General features: G+C 37.4%; 1 protein-coding gene across 1 annotated transcript; it reads left to right on the forward strand.

Annotated features, from left to right (window-relative positions):
- Positions 1-8,212: 8,212 nt before the first annotated feature.
- gdf15 (Growth differentiation factor-15) lies at positions 8,213-11,291 on the forward strand. Its single transcript, XM_074688619.1, has 2 exons — positions 8,213-8,534; positions 10,112-11,291. The coding sequence occupies exons 1-2, from the start codon at positions 8,213-8,215 to the stop codon at positions 10,870-10,872; spliced, it is 1,083 nt and encodes a 360-aa protein (XP_074544720.1). The 3' UTR covers positions 10,873-11,291.
- Positions 11,292-23,119: the final 11,828 nt, after the last annotated feature.

Raw genomic sequence — 23,119 nt, forward strand, 5'->3', positions numbered from 1 at the left:
AAACACTTTCACATCAACTAATTCAGCTTTTTATGTTGAAAGAATTTCATCAGTTCCTCTTCAGCTCATGTTCATTAACCTCCATTAATCAACAGCAGAAAAACGTCAGTGCTTCAACTCGTCTTCTAAACCGTCCACTTGTTTCCATATGTTAAAGTTAATGCAGTCATGTTTGATGCACACCAGTTCATTCTCTACTCAACAACTGTAAACACACAAACACACACAAACATGTCTTCATGGAGGATATAGGACAACAATTGAGCTTTGAAGTCCGTCTGAAAGAAGGGATTGATCCGTGTCTGACACCCAGAGAGTGGTACCATCATGTTTTTTTCTATTTACAACAATGGCAGGGCTCTTGTTTCTGTGATGTCACATGTCTATCTGTGTGAAGCAGAGGGATGTGAATCCTTCATTGTTCTCAGAATGAGTCCACTATTTATTTGAAACTGCTTAAAATCAGAAGTTCTAATTCACCTCGTTCACTATAATGTCAAGAATTTTTTTGGTATGAAATAATGAGTGATGAATTCTGTTCCTGTTGCAAAAGTGTTTGAATCCTTTGTTATGACAGTTCCTCCTGGTCTCTAACTGATGTGTTGGAGACCACAGAGTGCTGTTTCAATATCTCTACAGCTTTTTACTAAAGAGTGTTTCTCTCAAGTTATAATCATCCTCCTTCAAGGACGTGCAATGGATGAAAAGTTCAACTGAGGTGAAACTGCTTCTGGGTTTTTACTTTCTAATGAAAATGATCACACATGTAGATAAATCTTTTCAGGTGACACATTTTTTTTTGCTTAAGAATCCATGAGGTTTTAACAAACATGTGTTTGTAAATCTCTTTGAACTGTAAAGGATTGTTACAATCAGTGAAACTTTATAGTGTGTCAAACACTGATAGACCAGAACAAACAAATGCACTGAAAAAGACTTTTCTTCATGACATGTCAACTTAGGTATAAAACACACTGTCCTTCATGCATTCATGGAAAACACATTTTTTACATAGTATGTCAGGAAACATTTCGATCTGGAGGCCATAATGTTAATTATGTTGGGACAAGTTTGCAAATCAAAGGCTGTAATGTAGCTTTAAGAGCACTAGAGGGAACCATAGTTATATGTGTGTGTGCTGACGTCCCTCTAAAACAGGGGTCCGCAACCTTAACTTTCAAAAGAGCCATTTTGCCTCAGCTCACCTGGATGAAAGGTCATTTGAGAGCTGCAAAATATACTTCAGCTTCACAATAAAGACAATGTGGTGTATAAAATTCTAAACAGAGTAAAAATCTTTTGAATAATTACCAAAACAAGATTTGAAAAATTTCTTTAAAAATGAAATTAAAAAATATGAAAAATAAACATGAAAAATGTTTGAAATTTCAAAATATTTGCTGAACTAAATTATGCAATTTCAAAATTTTGCTTAATGTAAAAACAATTGAAAAAAATCGAACAATTGCAAAACATGTTTAAAAATGTGATTGAAATAAAAACTTCAATAATTTGCAAAACCCCTGCTTTTTCTTAATTTAGAAAAATGTAAAACAAAAAATTGAAATAAAAAAATCAAAAAGTCCCCTCCCCCAAAATAAATAAATAAATAAATAAATAAATAAATAAATAAATAAATAAATAAAAAAGAAATAATGATAAAAAAAATATTAAAGCCTTTTTGGAAGAGGTTATACATTTTTAGTTCAACAAGATGTTAAACTGTGATTTTGTTTAGCGTCTGTGTTGTTATCTATCAATCAATCTTTTAATCAATCTTTATTTGTATAGTGCCAATCCCAACAAACGTTTTCTCAAGACACTTTACAAAAACATTTACAGGTCTAGACCAGAAAATGTTAATGAAATTTTATTAGCAGAAACAAGAAGACAAGATAAGGAGTCTTATCATTAATACCCTCTGTAAGAAAAAAAATGTCCATCAATAACATTTTTTTAAACCCACAAGGAGCCACTGCAAAGGAGTCAAAGAGCCACATGAGGCTCCAGAGCCGCAGGGTGAAGACCCCAGATCTAAAGGGAAGAGAACTCATAAGGCTACAAATGAACAAAGTTGAAAATAGAGTTGTAAAAAAAAAAAATAAAGAGTGCTTGTTAAAAAAAAAAGTAAAGAAACTTACCAAACAATGACTTTGCAGTGAGTGGGGGACATTGAACAACATGGTTTAGTCAAATTAACTCAACAAAGCAAGGCCTGACTAGACACTGGCCATAGAAATAGAAACTTGAATGAAAAGACCAGACTAACCTCTCTTAAAACAGACTCTGTAAGAAATGTACAAGAAAGGCACAGACCATGCTAACGTGGGCCTAACTGGGGTTATGTGACAGCAAACATGGAGGAGTACACCAACCTGTAAGTCCAAGTTACAAACTGCACAAGCAGAACAACGGCAAGAATGGTAAAATCACTGACATCACAACCTCAGCTTGAACATGGCTGTTGTTGTTTATATGATTTCACATGTGCTCGATTCTTGGTTTAATTGCATGTTTACAGGAGAACCTGTTTGTCATCTCTGGGTGGTGATGCAGGGATGAATAAATCCATAACAAAGCACTTTTACACTGCTAGCCGCATTCACCCATTCAAACCATGTTCACTCACAGATGGCAGAGAATACTACGACATCGGATCATCAGGGTGAGCTTGCACTCATGCACATTTACACATTCACACACCTCTGACCAACAGCTGCAGCACTTCGTTGCTTCCATTAAGTCTGGCCTGCATCAGTGGCCGTCAATTATTTCATCGGCATCTCCAGGGAAGCAGAGGAAGAAAAGTGAGACAGGGTTTTCCTCCAGCCTCGTGCCATGAAGCACGTCTGTCAGGTGCATTCTGGGAGTTTTTCAGCCACATGTAATCTGTTTGAATGTCTGTTTACAATAAAGACCTTCATGCAGTACTTAGACATGAATCCCCTCAAGCTTGTGCTTAGGTATGCTAATTGCTAATGCTACAGTCAATGTGGCTCAGTGTAGGTAAAACAAAACAAAAACAAAGCAGTAGCAATATGAAGAGAATCGAGAGAGGGGTTGTGATAATTAAGAGATGTAAGAAAAAGGTCATTTCGTGAATTTGTGAAATATAAGTCTCATAATTTTGGAGGTTTTGGACAAATATATTACCAAAAATCCTATCACATACTCTGGCATCAACATTTTTTTAATGTGGCAGCTCTTTTTGTAGTATGTGCAGATGCAGTTTCATGACACCAGAAAAAAAACCTTGATGTTTCAATTCAGCTCATCTGTATCTGGGTGTCATCAGTGTGTGTGTGATGAAATCTGCCTCTCTAGGAAACTGGCCTTTGTCACGATGACAAACAAGTTGAGCCTGTGTTTCCCCCCCTCTGTCAGTCTGTCTCTCTCATGACAAGAGAGAAGAAGAAGAGAGGACAGAGTGAGACTTACATGACAGCTTAAACAACAGTGCTCGTCCGCATGAGTCACTTCACACCTTTCACACACTTTCAGCTGGAAAGGTGGGCTCACCTATCACTGCACATGATCCTATTATCACCTCAGTGACTCACCACTCAGAAATGTACTTACTGTGGGAGGGGAGAGATCTCTGAATATACGTGATATTTGGACAATGTCTTATTTTTCTTGAAGTGTTTTTCTTGAGAACATGAGAAATGCTGTGGCAGATGAAGCTTTGTCAGCTGATCTTCTTGACTCAGTAGGCACTGGTCACTTAACTTGTTTCATTTTCTGAAATTGGTTGTTTAAAAAAGGAAGTCTCTTTCATGTCACAGGAAATTTGAGAAAGGAGAGTAAAAAAATGCAAAGTATAGAAGCAGAAATGTATTTTTAACTTTTTAATATAACCATGGAATCCCCCACTGACATTCTTTAAATGAAACAAGACTTTTACTGTTCTCTTGCCGTCTGTTTGGCCCTGTGTAATAGATTCACTACTAGACTGAGTACACACAGAACTGCAGTTTTTTTTTTACCTCCCTTTCTCGCAGGATGTGTCACAACATAAGGCTGCTATCTTAACCTCCCGTTGACGACGATACATAAGAACAGTACCCAATGTGAACCATGGCTGTTTATTTTGAGCAGCGTTTTAGACTTTTTATTCACAGGGTGGCATGTAGGCTCTAGAGCTGGCATCACAGAGTGTGAAACTCAACCCGTATGGTGCCCCAGACCTCCCGTTTTTACAGTAGGACAAAGAAATTCAAGGTTTCATCATAAAGGTTTTACCAAAGCGTGACACAGATATTCCACAATTACAAGCCTTGGTAGGCCGTGCAGTCCAAGCACACCCGGTCAATATTTTACCTAAAGTCAGGACAGTCGTTACTGGCAAGACCCAAAGCTTTGTCAACTTGAGTCTATGCCAACCCAGTAAACAAACTGTAAATATATATCCTTGACTTTTGACCTCTTAATGCCAGAAAGCGCCACAGTAGCCTGAGGCTTGTTAGGGCCTGGTTTGTAACAATGACCCAAAATAATAAAAAAAAACAAAAAAAAAAAAAACAAAGAAAATGTAACAACTGGTCGGTATTGTAATGAAAGTGCTGTAAGCCAAAATTTAAAGAGACAGTTTGGACTGGATTAAAATGATTTCTACAGACACCTTCAGCTTCGGCATTATATCAATCAAATACAAACAGAAGAAGGCTGTGGCAATATTCTGTTAAAAGTGTTCATGGATGCTTATTGTGATGGCTCCAACCAGAAACTTATTTCAAAAATCCACAATGGGCTACAGCAAATAAAGTGTAATTCACTGTATGTAAAACAAAAATGGGAACAAGAAGGTAATCTCTTCTTATAGGAAAAGGAGTGGGATAATTTATGTGAGCTACGATGGAAAACTTCAAGCTCAACTTTATGGCGGGAATTTGGCTGAAAAAACCTTATAAGGTTTCTTGTCAAGTTCAAAAAAAGGTCTTCTATAAATTCTTCTGCATGCAGGCAACAGTGTGGGTGCACTGAAGCAAATCATTTTCACATATTCTGGTCTTGTCCATCATTGGATCCATTTTGGCGTGAGATTTACAAAGTTTTGCAGAGTGTTTTTCAGATGGACATCCAATTTAAATTTGACTCATTACATTTGGGTGCCACTACGTCAGAAGATGTTTCTTTAAATACCAAATATTTATTTTGGATCCTTAGTACTACCAGCAGAAAAGCTACTAGGAGGTAGTTAAAACCAGGAAAACCTACTGTGGAAGAATAGATTGATATCATCTGTGATATTTTTAAAATGGAGAGGATTACCTTTGCTTTGAGACCGCAACAAGGGATTTTTTTTTAAAAGATGGGAAAGATGGATAATTTATATCACGCCAATAAGACCATCATTTATTTAAAGTAGATCTTTTGTGTTCTTTTTTTTCGTTTAATTTTATATTCTCTCTTTAAAGGGCTTTATGTGTCTATGAAGTTTACCCCAACATGTTATATAGGCTATGTGTGTTTTTGCATGTTTAAAGTTCCTGCTCTACTTTTGCTGTGTTTAAAAAAAATGGTTATATGAAAATCTCACTGATTGCCTTATTGGTCCTTACATGCTTTTTTTTTTTTACAGTTTACTAAATCTGGGATTATTTTTCTTTTTTCTTTTTTTTTTCCATTTTCTTTCTTTCTTTCTTTCTTTCTTTCTTTCTTTCTTTCTTTCTTTCTTTCTTTCTTTCTTTCTTTCTTTTTTTTTGCTGTTGAATACAATAGTTTAAAGACAGGAGGAAAAACTCATAATAAAAAAGAATGTTTAAAAAAAGAAAGTGCTGTAGGAAAAAATGCTTAAACAAAAATAGTAAATGACACAAAAAGGAACAAGTTGATACATTTTAGCAGTTGTTAGGGTGATAGGGTCATAGGGTCATAGGATCATAGGGTAAGGGTTGACAAGTAATTACATTTTGGGCTCAGCATCTTCTCATCTCATTTATTTCATTTATTACAGTTTTTTTTTAAACACATTTGGGGTTATTGCTACATATCAGGCTCTAACACATTTCTTGACTTTACTTACAGGACCTTTGGGAAGTGACTCATTATGAACCTTTGTTGAGAACCCTGAACCAAGAGAAACCAGGTTGTAGTTGTTCATTCTTGGCTGTGATAAAATGTTGTTACTTTTGCTGAAAACCAATCTTGGGACTCCTGTTTCATTGCAAGTTTTTAAAGCCCTCCACTCCCTGGTGGGTCACAGTACCCTTACCTTTACACATCACTTTCAATGGACACTTTCCAGAGACTTTTCCTGTCCCCAGCTGAGCTCTGTACTTTCAGATGATTTCTTTACTTTGGCCGTGACAGCAGTCTGAGTGACTGTCTGAGCCAGCCCCAGCTCACACACACACACACACACACACACACACACACACACACACACACACACACACACACACACACACACACACACACACACACACACACACACACACATACACACACACACACTGGGTGAATGAACTCAGTGAGGTTTTCCTAAAACATGACACATAGCACCATCCTTTAACTGTTACTTATCTGTTTATATTTGATTCATTTTTTTTCCTGGTAGAGAAAAAAAAAGTTACATAATGGGATAATTTTGACACTACCACACAATAGGATGTGGAAAATAACTGAGCTGATTGTACTGCTTGTTATGTGGTTAATTGATACAACTGACATGTAATTACCAACTGTATTTAGTTGAAAAGTAAAATGCTGGACAAAAATGATCCCTTACAAAGAACAAATGAGTTACAATTGTCATTCAGCAAAAAGTCATAATTAAACTTAAAGCTGTGGCCTGAACTAAATGTAGGCCTCAATAAATTCAGATTTCTGAGATTTGAGTTAATCTTATGGCCAATGATGTGTCATTTCCATTACCCTTAGATTTCTATGACATCAAATTTAAATAATGGCTCTTTGTTGCCATAATATTAGAATTTATATTCATTGGCCTTTGTATGACTCAGCAGTTTTACTGTCTGGTGACTGGGAGGGGATGTCATACTTTCATTTTTTTTTTTTTCATTTGGTCAGAAAGGGACCTCTGTATCAGTCAGTAATAGCTTTCATTCAGGAACGCCTTCAGTGGAAAGAATGAGGTTAATGACACAGTCACAAATTAGGGTGGGGAAGCTACTTAATAATCACACAGAGCTGTCTTTGACCCAGAAGCAAACGTTTCAAACCTCATATCCACTCCTTTGTCCCTCCTAATAATGAGACAATAAAAAAGACTGTGGAGGACGGTGGTATCTGAAAATCTGTCTATTTTTACAATCATAAAAAACAGATCACTCCCACAGAGCGCTCTGTTTGATCTTTGACAGATCCTTACATCAGTCGAATCTGGACTGTACAGATAGACCGAGACTCTTTCCACACAGGTGACTGCTTTGTTTGTTTATCTCTTCGCTTGGCCTTGAGACATTTTCTCTTTTGGCTGCTGTAAGTTCAGAGAGGAGTGACACACTGATAATTAACCCTCTCCACCCTGTTCAAAGCTGTACAATAGGGCCGGATCGCTGACAGTTTTTGCAACTTGTCAGCAGGTGAATGTGACCTTTGAGAAATTGGTCAAAATGGCTTCTCCAACAAGCGTGGAAAAAGGGACAAAGAGTTTTACAGGAAAAGCCCAAACCTCATCACCACTTTATCTTTAGAGCTCTCCTATCTTCTCTTCTGTCTGCACCTGATCCTGACCTCATACCACACTTGGCAGAGTTACAGGATAAAGAAATGAAACACAGCCTTTAAAGAGAACAATAAACTATCACATTACCATAATTGACCTTGAAAGAGGTGATTCTCTGATGTCTCCAACAGAATTAAATCACACAGTTAAATACTGTAATCTGAAGTTACTATGAGTGGGAAATTCCTGGTGACACAGCAAAACCAAACCTGGTTTAAAAATCCTCCAGTTTGACGTCCCTCCCTCCTCTGCTGTCACCTCCCATTGTGTGCCAGTGAAAGTACAGAAAAAAAGGTTTGTATTTCATAAGTCACATGACTCAGGACACAACGCTGCAATATGTTGCCACATCATGACATATGGCCTTACCTGAGCCCATCACAGCTCACCTGACTTACCAGGGGTGTGGCAACTCAAGCGCTCTATAAATAAAAGCATGCGAGGAATTTCATTCATGACAAGGACAAACCCCAACAACTGAGCTGCAGCAGTCCAATACCAGACCTACCTGAGAGCTCCACCATGCTGGAATCACACACCCTCGTCTCCTGCACGCTGATCGTCTCCCTCATCAGCTCAGGGGAGAGCTGGCATCAAGCGGCCCACGGAGGAGCTCCTGCTGAGGATGGAAGGGACAGCAGGAGGGTCCTGATCCATGAAGCAGTGAAGATGGGGATCCTCGGCTCATTGGGGATGGAAGAAGAGCCCAGGCTGACCAGCAAGGCCTCCGAGGAAGAGCTGAGGACCATGTACCAGCTCTACAGGGAGACCCTGAGGGAGATGAGAGGAAATTCTAGCAGCACGATGAGTGAAAACATGTCAACTGAGCTCTTTCCAGCTACAGGTGAGACGTTTTTGAGTCATTATGAAGACGCTTGAAGGACACCTAATTAGGCAACGAGGCCTTTGACTCACAGTTATAATTGTCTGCTTTCAAAGGCTAAATAGAAAGTTAGGGTGGGAGGAGGAAAGAGTGTTTCATAAGAAGTTAAAAAATCCTGCAGCGTGAGTTTAACTCTGGAAAAAAGCTGTCTATAAATAACCTGAGTCAGGGCAGCTTGAGCTCCAGGTAAAGATCTATCACTTCCAGGGATTTACCGCAGCCTTTAAACACATGTAAATGTTTTAAATGTCATCTTGTAGACATCAAACAATCATGTAGATATACCTCAGATATTAAAGCCTTATTTAGAAATCTTTGACCCTTTATTGTGGACTCATGGATTCCAATGCGTTACATTACACAATCAAATATCAAGTCTTAGCCAAGCAACTTCACGTTCTTAGTCCAGATAAACATCTTCTTTAAGACATTTTGAGCAAAAAGGAAAACCTGAATTCCTTGTAATGAGAATAACAATTTTACTTTAAATTGTAGGTTTTTTGTACAAGTACTTAAAATAAGAGTGATGTCACCCATCAAAAAACTTAATGAGCACTCTAAGCAGATTTTTTTGCTCATTACAAGCGATGAAGTCCTGATGTTAATATCCTGATATAAGGCACTTACCAGAAACTGACACATATATGTAGCTCATATTAACCAAACTGATCTGTTTATGACAAGAATTAGACCAAATACTGGTGATAAGGTTTGAGTTTCTGCAGTGATTGTGTGGAACAGATGGTTAAAAACCCAGAGTTGTAACCTTTATGCACTGGGCTAAAAATGCATGAATAAATTTTCACAATATTCATAATAATATGAAATAAGAAAAAGAAAAAAATGAATAAATATTTTTCTAATTACTATTTTATTTTCAAGAAAAAAAAAACAAAATTCAGACTTTTTTTGTCAGAAAAAATAGCAATAAAAAAATTGGGACTTTTTTGCGTTGTAAAACTCTACTTAGGAAGTTCCAGTCTGTGTTGACTGTAGTGTCTCCTGGTCAAAGCGACTCTTCCTATTTCTAAAATCTGAAACTAGGAGCTATTTGCTGTGTAAGGGGTGAAAGTTCTGTTGAAATCATCTATTGTGGAGCAGGCTGCTGGTGGCTTCTTAGTATTTCAATGTGGAACCTCTGCTTTTATTGGCATTTTGAAAAGTGACTTTTGGCAATTTCCTCATTTTGGGTGCCTGAAGAGTTAAATTAAGTATATATTAATGTTGTAACTTTGACATCAGATTTTTGAATTCATTTGGATTAGAAGTTAAAGTAGACTTATAGAAAGGATGAAGTCAGAGCCTCAGTTTGGCCACCCAGTCAAATAAAAAAAAGTCAGACTCAGCCCCTGCTAAAAATATCACCTTGAATCCACAGTGTTTGTCACGTGAAATGTGTTAAGAATAAAGCATGTGGTTACAAAGCCACAGCTCTTCTATTCTATGACATTCATCACCATGTTCAAATCGTCACAGGAGCTTTGAATCAGATGAAGAGAATCTCATGAATCTCTTTTTTTGTTTTTTGTGTTTTTCAGTGAAGAGAAGAAAAGTTCGTAGGAGGTCAGCTCACCGTCACTCACATCACCACATGCGGTGGTACAGAGCTGTTTTCCACAAGACCCCAAACATCCCAGCTGAGTTGACACTGGCCCGGGCTCAGCTGAAGATTTCCAGACAGATCTTGGACAAACATACGTCAGCCCAGCCTGAGTTAAGAGCAAAGATTAGAGTTAAAGTCAACAGGAAGAGAGCTGGGAACTCTCCAGTCTTTTTCAAAGCGTCAGACGCTCCACATGTGATGCTGGACATCAGACCAGAGGTGGAGCAGTGGATTAGGACTGAAAGAAGTCAGAAGTTGGTTGTGGATGTTGGGATGAACTTGGGTGAAGTTGCTCTGCAGGAAAATCCAACCATTTCTCTGGAACTGGACTTTAAAGAGTCTAGGAGGAGACTTCCACGCTTTAGCAAGGAGGACGACTGCGATGAACAAGGGTGGTGCTGCAGGAAGTCTGTCACCATCTCCTTTAAAGACATCGGCTGGGCGGATTGGGTGCTGGCACCACCTGAGTACACCATGCATTTCTGCGACGGCTCCTGTCCTCACAATTACAAACCGGCCAGCATGCACACGCAGGTGAAGTCCAGGCTGCATCAGATCACCAAAGGGGGGACGCAGCGGCCCTGCTGTGTCCCAGCAGCCTACCAGCCCATGGTCCTCCTGCACTACGACAGCAAAGGAAGGATGAAGCTGACGTCCTTTCCTGACCTGATTGTCAGTAAATGTTACTGTGCCTGAGGGGAAGTGAAAGTCACTTTTGAACTCCAACATTTGGGCCTTGTAGGTTATGTTACATGCTGAACACGGCCTGTTGTATTCTTGAAGGAAGTGACTTGAAAACATATCAACAGAGACGCTTTGCATTGGATTACGGAGCTAACAGTCATTTATAACTTAAAATATATTTATTTCAAGTTCTATTTATGTTCCTTAATTTGTATTTGAGTCTTTATTGTTAAAAGTTACTGCGTAATGTTGAAGTTTGCTGTCAAGTTGTTGAAGCCCAACCTGGTTGTTAAATTTTCTTGTTGTCTTAAACATTTCACCTACTTTTGAAGCCTGAAATAAAGATTTTAAAAGACTTATCCCTTGTTACACATCAAATACATTTTTAATCTCATATGGGTATGAATTTTTCATATTTTTCATCTACAGAAAAGAAACACAATCAGCCAGAGTAGATCCTGAAGGTCACGGTGTGCTGCAGGAATCAGCCATAAAGATATGATCACTTTTATCTCCCATCATCAACCTTGAAGCTCACTGTGGCCTTGACCGGCAAGTAAAGGAACAAAACCAATCATGCAGTTTAATTTACATCATAAAATGGGAATTTACAGGTAATAAAACGCGCGGTGTGTAAACAACCAGGCAGCTAAGATTACATATCAGTAATAATGAATGATTACATTTTCATATCAGAATATAAAAGCTTCTTGTTGCTGTTTGCTTTGAGTGACTGGGAGCCACATTTTGGGGAAATGAAGAAAAAACCAGAGGTATTTTTGATAGTTTTGTCTTTAGACAAGAAAAGTAGTTTGAAGTTCAGAAGGAGCTTTTATTAGGAGCCTGAGATGAAAGATTTTCTGAGTTCTCAAAGCTACGAGTGAACACCACAGAGAGAGTGAAACCCCTGAGAGCTACAGTATGTCTTCATGCTGAAGTGTCCGACGCCAAAAGGCTCAAAGTTTCAGGGTCAGACCAAGTTACCAATCAGACCAAAGCAGGGGAGCTGCCAGAGATTTTTGTCCTATAATAATTATAATAATAAGTTTATTTATATAGCACCTTTTTAAAAACAAAGTTTACAAAGTGCTTTAACAAATGACAACAAAGCACAGAAACACAAAAACAAAACAAAACACACAGTTCTAAGAGACAACATGCATTAAAACATCAGGAAGCAAAGGGACCCAGACAATACAAGAACCATACAACATAAAACAAGTCCACGAGGACAGAAATAAAAGCCAAAAACAAAACTCAATAAGAGAAAGAAGGAAATGGCAATGCAGAGGGCAATAAAAGTTAGTTACAGACAAAATCAGAACATCAAATATGAATATATATAATTATAAAATAAATATGAACAAATGAAAGAAATGAAAGAATAATTATAATTAAGCAAAGATATTAACAAAAGATAAAACAATTAAAGGCCTAAAGGGTATAAGTGAAAAGGTTAAAAGTGAAACAAGTGTGAAACACAAGTTAGGTAAAATCAGGAATAGTAGGAGGTGTTTACAATAATGTTAAAATAAAATAGAATAAATAAATAGATACATATTAATAAAAGAGCGTGGGCTGAAAAATGTTAGAGCAATAAGGATATAGAAAGGCTAAAATACAGTAAAGGCATGTTGCTATGATGCAACAGCACATTTAGCCCGATCACCTCAGAACCAGAAATGTTCTAATATTTACAAACCCCTGGCAGCCATGGAGCGGTCTAAACCAGTGGATTTCAAAGTGGGGGCCATGGTCCCCTGGGGGGCCCGCCAAGGGGCACCAAGAGGCCTCAGAAAAATTGGGGGAAGGAAAAAATTTGATCTTTTCATTATTATTATGTTTTGTTTTTTGTGTGTGTGTTTTTTTTTTTCATTTTTTACAGTTTTATAACCATTTGTCCTGATCATACAACACTTGAAATGCCATAATCGTTGGATTGTCCCTTTTCAAAAACTTACTTGTGTGAGTCTGGCTTTTGTTTGTTGATAATTTCCTGTGCTAAACAAATGTAACAATTATTGAAAAATGATTTAAAAAATAGAAAATATATTCTTAAAGTTGACATTTCTTTACATTTTTGACATGTTTTCTGTTTCAAAGGGGGTCCCCAGCCAGAAGCAGAAGCTGTTTGGGGGGCCTTGGCATAGTTAAGTTTGGGAACCTCTGGTCTAAACTGTCTCTTCCTTTTTTATACCTGTATATACAAATTTAGTTACTGGGTTAATAAGTCTCCTCGTCAGCATGAACTCAGTATCTTTTTATTTTCTAACTGATTTTTTTTTTTTATTCCTGAAACCTCCAGGACAACAAAAAGAGGAGGAAATCAAAGAAGAAACTTTTTGTGGTCATTGTCTCCTCAGATGAGCTGACTTCTTTTATTTTGAATGTTAACTCTTTGAGAAGGGTTTCACATCCTCTCTGACTGACACCTCTCAAAACGGTCATACCACAGGTCTGCTGATCTTTGCGTGTCTGGCTGGTCAACTTCTTACATTTTTTGCACATGTACATGCCAACTTTTCAGTGGTGAGAAGCACATACTTCATCATTTCTGAGTCTGTGCCTAATCTGTATGTGTTTGTATATATCACATTTTATATAAGCTGAATGGGTTTTCTTTTGTTGTCACATCACACAACAAAATCTGAAAAGTCAATGCAAAGGAAAGTTTGAAAAAAACTCCATACCTTTCAAATTAGGATTCAACTTTAAATTTTACTTTCAGGCTGTGCAGGAAATAAAAACACCATGCTCGGAAAAAGAAGATTTAACATCAAAACAAAACACAGTTAGCATTACATCAATTATTAAAACTTTTTCTAATTGAATGAGGAACTTTGTGTGTCAATTGTTGAACTATTACTGTTCAAGAAAAGAGCATCAACAGTACAGAACTCATGAACATGTCAAAGCATCCATCTACTTACCACGAGTCACCTTTCACTAGGGAGGGTAACTTTAAAAATGTAATCCAGTACAATTACAAGTTACCTTTTAAAAAAATGTAATCATTAGTTTACTCTAAGTATCACAATATTAAAGTAATGTAGCTGATTACTTTTAATTACTTTTGGATTACTTTAACACAAACCGTGACCATAAAAGATGTGTCATCTGCTCTGTGTATTTTTTAAAAAAATGTATTATTATTATTATTATTATTTCTAAAGGAACATACAACTCTAAAATCTCCTTTTACATCTTTAACAAATTTAGGTGTCCATATACTGAATTTAAAAAAAAAGGGAAAAAAGATAGTTAAAACTATGAAGCAAATTCAATCAGTACACCTATTGATTCCAAATTATCCAAGTATTTTCCTACAAAACATTATTTTCTTTCAACATTGTTTACAATGTTGACAGAAAATATACTATTCAAAGCTTAAAACGTGCTCACTGTGCATGTGTCTGCTGCATTATAGTATATCCCATTTACGTTAACCAGTTACGTTTTTTTTTTTAACTATGTAACATTGTGTTTTTCATGGTTTTCAAACAAGAAGTTTCAGTTTGAAGATTTATTGAAAATACCAAAAACCTGTGAGAAAAAATAAATAAATTAATCTTAGTGATGATAAGATGTTTTTAAATGTTGAACAAACAAAATGTTTTAATATCTGAAGTTCAAACTGAACCAAACTGGGACAAAATCTGACGGCAGAGTTTCTTTAAAAACGACCTACGTATCTTAAAACTACATCAACTGTCACGCCTGTCATTATGTTAGAAAGAGTAAAATATTACAGCACATATTCAACATTCTTTCATACTAATCAGGAAAGTAAAGAGGCAAAACAAAACACAACATTCTTTATCATGCCATTTACATCTTTACATCTTAGATAATTGTTTGTTACAGACACTTCGTACCCGTACTTTATGCTGGTAAAAGTTTGCAGGGAAACCCTGAGTCGCTCAGTTTAAAGAGTGAAAGTTAGCCGTGTTCGACTCCTATAATGCATCAGGCACAATGTAGACATCTTCTTCCTCTTGAAGGTCTGGGAGGAGGGAGAGCCTGCAGGCCGGGTCATTGCTGTATATCCCATCATCTGGTACATCACACTGCAGATACACATCCTCCTCACCTCCTCTGGACGACCTGCAAAGACAAGACGAGTGTAACAGAGTGTATTTCTGTCTGAGGACAGAGGTAGAACATGAGAGTAATATTCTGTTGTTGCTCAGAGAGGAAAACTCCACGCTGAGTCATCAGCTGGCACGTTTCATGAATGGACAGTGAATCCCAGGGATCAACCAAAGAAAGGAACTTGAGACGCCACCCATCTGTGCACATACTGTTTATAACACTGCAGAAGTGAGCAAAATAAGGAAACTCACAACATAACCTCAGTGTTTCTTCATCTGCTTCCGTTCTGTTCTTTATCAGGACATGGCACTTTCATATACCAAGTTTCAACTTCAACATTTCCCCATATTAGGTCTTAAGATATAAAAAAACCCTCCATGTAAAACTATGAAATGTCTCTGGAGTAAGTCTTACCTGCTCTGTTTGGACTCCCGCCTGTTGGCTCTGGATGTCAGGTTTTCATATATCGGGGCCTGTGCTGTTGATTGGTCTTTGGTTAGTGAGATATACGTATGTTGCTCTGCTTGTGGTGCCTCCGTATATTCATCCTTCTTCACGCTTTTCTGAAGCCCAAACGGTATCATGTTCCTGATGCTGCTGTGGTATCTATATACGATCAAACAAGCAGCAATGACCAGCAGCAAGAAGAAGATTGTCAGACCTGAGGCCAGACCTGCAGAGGAGCCACGGGTCTGACATGCATCTGTGTTATTCCCAGAAACACAAGTGATGTTAGAAAGCATGATCTGAAAAAAGGGAAACAACAGGGTGAGTGAATGGTTTAATTTAAAACAAAAAAAACAATGTTACAACTCTTTATCCTTACGATAAATGTTTTAAATCAGTCATATCACATTTTACTCATGAAAAGAAAGCCAATAAAGGGTCATTAAATAAACTACATTCCAGTAAAAGCTGTAAAATAATATATCAGCCAAGACAAACAGTTTCCCGTCAGTGAAGGTCAGTTTCTCTTACCAAACAGAGCTCCCACGTTGTGGGTCAAGGTCTGTGACTTGGTGAAGTCATGTACTCGGTCTTGAACATTTCACACACACACACACACACACACACACACACACACACACACACACACACACACACACACACACACACACACACACACACACACACACACACACACACACACACACACGCAACAGTGAAGTTCCCTTTTTGTTGAAATCATGGAACTGGTTCAGAAAACCTGAAGACTTCCTGTAAAAGAGCTCTCTGAAAATAAACATCTGCTGATGAAGCTGAATTATCGTGGTTATAATAAGATGTCTGAGGGAAGAATATTCAGCTTCATTTTAAACATTTACTGGACATTTGAGGAGGAGAAGAGAGTTGTAAAATAGCTTGTTCAGGTAGAAGTACAGTTACTTTTGGAAACATTTCACTCACACAGAGGTCAGAAACAGCACAGGTCTTTGTATTCCTTGGGCAGGTGTGTTGAAGGAAGACAAAAGAGTCCACATTTAACAGAAGAAAAAGATAATCCCACGCACTGGTCAACTTCCAGGGAGAAAAAAATTAAATAATGCAAAGTTTTGGTCATAGACCTTTGTCAAGAAAAAAAAGAAAAGGTTGACAAAGGTCTATGACCGAAACGTTGCATTATCAAAGTTTTTTCTATCTGGAAGTTGACCAGTGTGTGGGGTTTTTCATTTCTTCACTTAAGTAGAGGTGAAAGTCTGGAAATCTACTTGTATAAAATAAAAATCCCTTTCTTTAAAATGTACATACTAAAGGATTTAAAAGATGTGATCACCTAAAAATATCAGAACATGTGTTACTGTGCTAACTTTTGAAGTGTAACCAACCGTAGAGCTTTGATGCAAAAGGAGGGATTTTTTTTGTTTGTTTTTTTGTTTTTAACACCACACATTTAGGATGAACTTCTTGAACATTTATTCTTTCATCTTTGTTTTTATTTTTTCCTTGTAGATAGCCCCTGGTATCAAGTCGCGGTGCAGATTTCATGAAGAAGTGTCGAGTCCTCAGGATAGCTTGTACCTTAGCAGGAGGTGTTGGTTTGGTGAAAGTTTATATTTTTATTTATTTATCTTTTTTTTTGTGTGTGTGTGTGTGTCGATGATATACTTATGCTGGTGGAAGGGTGAAACAGAGTTAAGTATTTGTTGTGAGTTCAGAATAAGCAGTGTGTGCTTCTCCTCTACTTTAGCTCACATGTGTTAAACCTCTAACTGGACCATAGATGTCAGCCAATTAGACAACAGTCACCCAGCTGATGAACAGCTCGTACCCTTCCTGCTTTGTTTTTGATCAGTAACTGATGTAATCTAATGTATAATAAGTACAGTACTTCTGATGGAAACACCAAAGTGGGAGTAAAGTATTTGTTTTAAGATCCACTAAAGTACAAAAAAACTACTGAAGTGCAGTGCTCTGGTATGTCATGTCTTTGTTGAATTTCCAAAATGAGACTCAGAGATAAACTCTCAGCTGACCCCTCCCTCACAGACACAGGAGCGGAGCTGGGCCCCTGGATTTCTTATTGAACTGGATCTTTACCTCCCCCTGCTGTCACTTTCAAAACACAAAAACCAAAAAATGATTACATTACCTCTAACACTGGCCACAAAATACAAAGTGAGGTAATAATTCACACTCTTGTTTGATAACTGTACAGGGAGGTGGAATGCAGTGGTTACATGACAAATGATCCTGACTCTGCTTTGTTTGAATGCAACTGTTTCTCTGGTGCTAAAGTCACTATTTGATCCAACTTCAGACATCCCAGCAGATCTATTTATATGTATCACAATCCTACCTTTGAAGTTGACATTGCTTAATTGTAAATGCCAAATTGAGACCAAAGTAACCGGATCAGTTTACAAAAGTTAGTATGAAGATTCTGCAAACAGCATCTACTTCAAACATCATTGTCAGTATACATATCATTGTTATCTTTCTTCTTCTGCATCTGTCTCTGGATTTCACTACCCAACCCTGCGTGGTCAGGGCAGAGATGTCTGTCTGACATGAGTCTGGTTCTGCTTGAGGTTTCTGTTTGTTAGAGGGAAGTTTTTTCTTTGTTAAATGCTGCAAAGGGCTCCAGTCATGATATAAATCTCCTTATCTTGTGTTGATCTTGGGTCTCTGTTAATAACATAACATAAGCATCTTGAGACCCAGTCCTGCTCTGTTTGTAAAATGTTGTGAGAAAACATTTGTTGGGATTTGGTGCTACACATAAAGATTAATTGATTTAAGTTTCATTGATATATGCAGCTTTTATTTGAGGTTTTAAAAATAACTCAAGCTGCATATCTGGAAAATCTTGGTGCTAACAGGAGTTATGGTGCATTAAATTGGCCTCAAGATCTGATGGTTGAATGTTTCCTCAGTTCATCAGCTTCCATTTTTATATAGTGTCTTTTACTTATGACTTTTTTTTTACATGTGTATGGTGGGATGACAACCTCTGTCCAACTCTCTTTACAAAACGGACCAATCCATCTTTGTTTCTCTTGATCAGAAAGACTGGATCCAGATCACCTGAGCAGGGTACTTTGAGGGCATAAAATCCCAACCCCAGTGACGCCCTGCCTCTGTCTCTCTTATTATTCCATCAGGACCCATCCAGCCATCACCTGAGCATTTTTCTTTTATTTGACTTTGACTGACAACACTTTTTTTTTTTTCACAGATCCACATTCATATTACATATTACTACTACTGACCAGCACGCTCCATATTTATTACTTCTGGTGTTAAATTTTGTACATTTAGTAATCACCTCCGCCAAAGAGGTTGTATTTTTGGGAGAGTTTGTCTGTCTGTGAACAACATAACTCAAAAACTAACAAACAGAGCTTGATGAAATTTCAGGAAATGTTCAAAATGGGGTGGGAAAGAAGTGATTAAATTTTGAAGGTGATTTTGATCACCGTTGGGATCCAGGATTTTTTTTAAGGATTCTTTATCATTGTGAGATAGGGCTGTTTTCACCATATGTGTATGTAACTCCACGATGAATGGTTGGATTGCTTTGCAAAACAATATAAGACAAGGTCACCATAATTTCTGACAGATGTAAAAGTACGATCCAGATCCTTGAAATATTCTGGATACTAAGATTCAGAATATGAAATATGTACTGGGTCATCATAATTTTCAACAGTCAGGAAACAAATTATCGTACAAACCTGTAGCTATCACCAAAATGTAGCAGACAGTCTGCTGAAAGGGAGTATAACATTAAAGTAGGACTAAAGTGATGGTGACAATCAGGATATGCTTGGTGGAGGTCTGTGCTCTCTGAGTGATTTTCTCGTTGTAATTTACCTTTAACTTTGGTGTTTGTGGTGTATTTATCATGGCCCCTGAGCCAGGTTATAAAAGATAGGGATGTATTAGTTTATTGACTAACTGACTGACTAATAAAAACCATCCATTAATAAGACTTTCTACATACATTGTTTGATGGAGCTCAGACAGTGATGCGTCTCCATAACAGAATGGTGAATTGAACCGAACACTACCTGTGTGTTTGGTCACTGCTGGTTAACAAACTCACACATGGTGAGGTGCCAGGTGGTGTGAAAATTGTCAATTTTCAATCTAGTACCAATTACTGGTTCCAGCATAAGCTGACAGAAATGCAGGACTCCTATGGTGGGTCCATCTGTTATCTCAGCTCCTCTGTGATCCACATTACCATGCTGTTAATACAGCAACTCCTGCATGCCTGCCAGTAAGAGAAGAGCCCTTATTTACAGCCTGTACAGAGATTGTCCACATTTATTTATAACTCAGCCTTTTTATACTCTTACATATTATTTTTAAGTGCAATATGGATTCAGTCACCTGGGTGTTTGGCCAAAGCTCTGATGCGTCAAAAAGGCCACATTTCAAGTGTTTTTGATCTTTATATTTGGCTCCTGTATGTATATTTGGAACACAGACATATAAAAGACTGTGTTTGCATTTTCAGGTGACGTGAAGTTGTTGAAGTTTAGAAAGAGGCATACACAAAGGTTTTGTGATAATGAAAAATGTGTATGCATTTACAGCTGTGTCAGATACAAAAATAGTTAAATCAAAGGCTCATTATCATCAGGAAACAGCCCATGCGTTAAAGGCTTTCTGACCAGCATCCTCTAATCTGACCTTCAACATCAGACCATATGTGTTTAAATGTAAAGCTGTCCAAAGTGCAGTCAAGACAGTCAGAATGAAACAACCCGCAGACTCTCAGGTTGAACCGGTAGAGAGAAGTGAAACATTAAAGTCTGTAAGATGGCCCTGCTCGCTGTTTGCCTGATGTTAGCGCAGCCTGTTTTGATGTAAGATAAACATTAGAGATATCTGACGAAGAGCAGCTGCACAAAGGAATCCTGCACAGATGGATTTCCTCTTTTTCTAGAGGCCGTTACAAACATGCTCCCCCTCAAGGTTTCCCCTCCCTGGAGGCTTATTCAGCAATAATCCTGTGAACACACACTCCTTCTCTCCACCTGCCCTGGAGTCTCTCTTTTTCCAATGTTTCCATGGTTACTTTACAACCAAATTACACTCTCCTTAATGGCAGGTGTAACAGCTTCAATGCATCTTCTCCGCCTGGAGAAATGTATTATGAATATTTTTAGATATCTTAGCGTGGTTTCATAAGATTTTAGATCAAGATGTTTTTGTTCAGCTGGATATACATCCTCATAAATTATTTTCACATGCAGCTCATTTCTACAGCTGTTTATCTGCTGCTGTGACTGTGAGGTGAAACTCCCACTGCAGTGAAGAAACAAGAAGACACACTCAAAATATCTTTTTTTTTTTTTTCCAGATTAGATTCTCAGTGCACTGCAGAAAAGGCTTTATACACACGTGATAGCACTGTTCCCTCTCTGAAGGTCTCACATGAATTAAATCTCTAACTGGAGTGTGCTGTCCATTCAGCTTTTGAGTCCACTCAGCTGGAAAACAGTGAGAGACACTGTTGTGATAGTATTTATTCTCAGTCAGCAGAGGAACGTGTTCAAAACCACAGGAGGGAGAAAGGAGGGGGAGACGAGATGCCAAAAACATTTAGGCCAGCCTGGGAGAGATAGAGCAGATACAGCAGGTAAGATCATTTAGATGTATTAAAATCATATATGTGAAAACCCTGAATATCTTATTCAGGCGTGACATAGTCAAAACACACACACATTGATGCTACTAACAGTCAAACTATGATGAAATTGACAGGAAATCATCATAAATGACTAAACAAATATATAAAAACTGAATCCTGTCTTTTAACCAAACCACAGGAAAAAATAACTTGTTTCTCAATAAGGGACATTTGATTTTATTCCGCAGTCCAGATGTGCGCTGCGCCTCCACTACACCCCCGCGCAGCGACGTGAGCACGCACAGCATCAACGGGGTTGCGTCAATCTCCCCAAAGACAACCAAGTTCATACCGGAAACTACACGATGGTACCTTCAAAATAAACGCACAATTTAAGCTTCACTGCAATGGGACAGTGAAAGACAGCTGGTCTTTGTAAATGATGATTAATGTTTCATCAATTTAGCAAATGCTTTAATCACCTGAAATACAGAGCCAAAAAGATTAGCTAGACTAACTTACACCAGATCACAGGCCATTAAACTGGGTGCTAATCCAAACATGAACCAAAGACTTTAAGTCCAAGTCTCTGGAGGTCACAAGTCAAACATGTTCGAGCATTGCTCACAACTGCATTCTGCCATTTCCAACAAACCAGTCTATGCAAATTAAGGAAACCTACCTGAGTGTCAGGATAGCAGTAAGCCAACAATAATGAGTGGTTTCTTAAAATAAGATACACCATAAGCAAACTCCACAAGTACACAAATATTTGTCTGGTTTGGAGATGAGCAGACAAATAAACAGTGAGCTAATGAACATATCTCCGGAGTAAGACATGTTAATTTAGATGATCGCTGAAACACTGGTTAATATTATGCCCATTCTTTGTTCAAAGCTGATCGAATCAGATCAAATTGTATAATCATTAATTACTGATACACTAAGTTTGACTGTTTTACTCTTGATCAAGTGTCAAATAACTAACTGAGAAGACCAGTCATATTCAAACAGAGCTTTGTTTGCAGATGTCAGTAGTTGGGGATCCACAGGCTCAAAAATGGGTTCAATCTGACATGGTCTGCCGTACTTTTTGATTTTTTTTTTTCTGTTTGCCTGGTCACCCCTATAATTAAAGGAAAATCAGCACATAACCAATTATTTTTGATAGATTCTTATAATTCTTTCTGGGAAAATGCTGTTGGGGTGAAAAGAATGGCAAATTGACCAATGGTATAACTTAGGGCCATAGTTGACTCTCAGTGAAGTAGTTATATAAATATCTGGAAAAAGTGAGAAACCACCTGTTCTTTTTCATCACATTACTCTAAAAAAATTCTAGAGATGAGTTTTAAGAGGTATATTTCAGTAGATGATGTCCCCTCATGTGTTCTGTTTATCTGGAATGCATTCATTGACAACCTACCCATCCCACTATGGATTTGAAGTAAAAAAAAAAAAAAAAATTCATAATTTTTCTGGCAGAGCAAACCCTTTAAAAATTGGATCTTAGTGCCTACGCAAACAGAGAAAAAAAAATATGGCAGACCATGTCAGGTTCAACCCATTTTATTGATGTTTTGAGCCTGTCCCTTACAAAAGAAAAATATATGTACCAATATATTTTTTGAAATGTATTGTAATATATTATGGATATATTATGACATACATGAAATAATATATTGAGGGCACATAAACAATATATTATATTTTCATCAAATATATTAATTAATTAAATATATATTATCAAATATATTAATCAATATATTGCAAAATATACAAATGATTGCCACTTTCCATATATTGCAATATATTGGAAAATATAAATACTAAATCTCAAATATGGGAATATATTACCTAATATATCACATGATATTTTCCAAAATGCTGCAATATATTTTTCTTTCGTAAGGGGTGGATCCCTGACTCCAAGGTTAATGTGATCTCAGAGAAGACCTGAAATGAGGCTGTTAAGACGAACAGAATGTAACAAAATTTTATTAACATTTAAAAAAAAAAACAGGCATCTGTTAATACAGGTCTGTTTACTCCCCAGAGGCTACTTAAAGTCTGCATTTACTTACT

Source organism: Halichoeres trimaculatus, unplaced genomic scaffold, assembly GCF_033239565.1.
Source record: "Halichoeres trimaculatus isolate MK-OKI-2021-1 unplaced genomic scaffold, fHalTri1.1 fHalTri1_scaffold_15, whole genome shotgun sequence".
In the NCBI taxonomy this organism is placed as follows: Eukaryota; Metazoa; Chordata; class Actinopteri; order Labriformes; family Labridae; genus Halichoeres; species Halichoeres trimaculatus.

What these genes read in the sequence shown, in the direction of transcription:
- gdf15 (XM_074688619.1), top strand. Translation starts at nt 8,213, where the DNA reads ATGCTGGAATCACACACCCTCGTCTCCTGCACGCTGATCGTCTCCCTC. An exon ending in TGAGCTCTTTCCAGCTACAG is followed by an intron (nt 8,535 to 10,111) that starts GTGAGACGTTTT and finishes TGTGTTTTTCAG; the next exon opens with TGAAGAGAAGAAAAGTTCGT.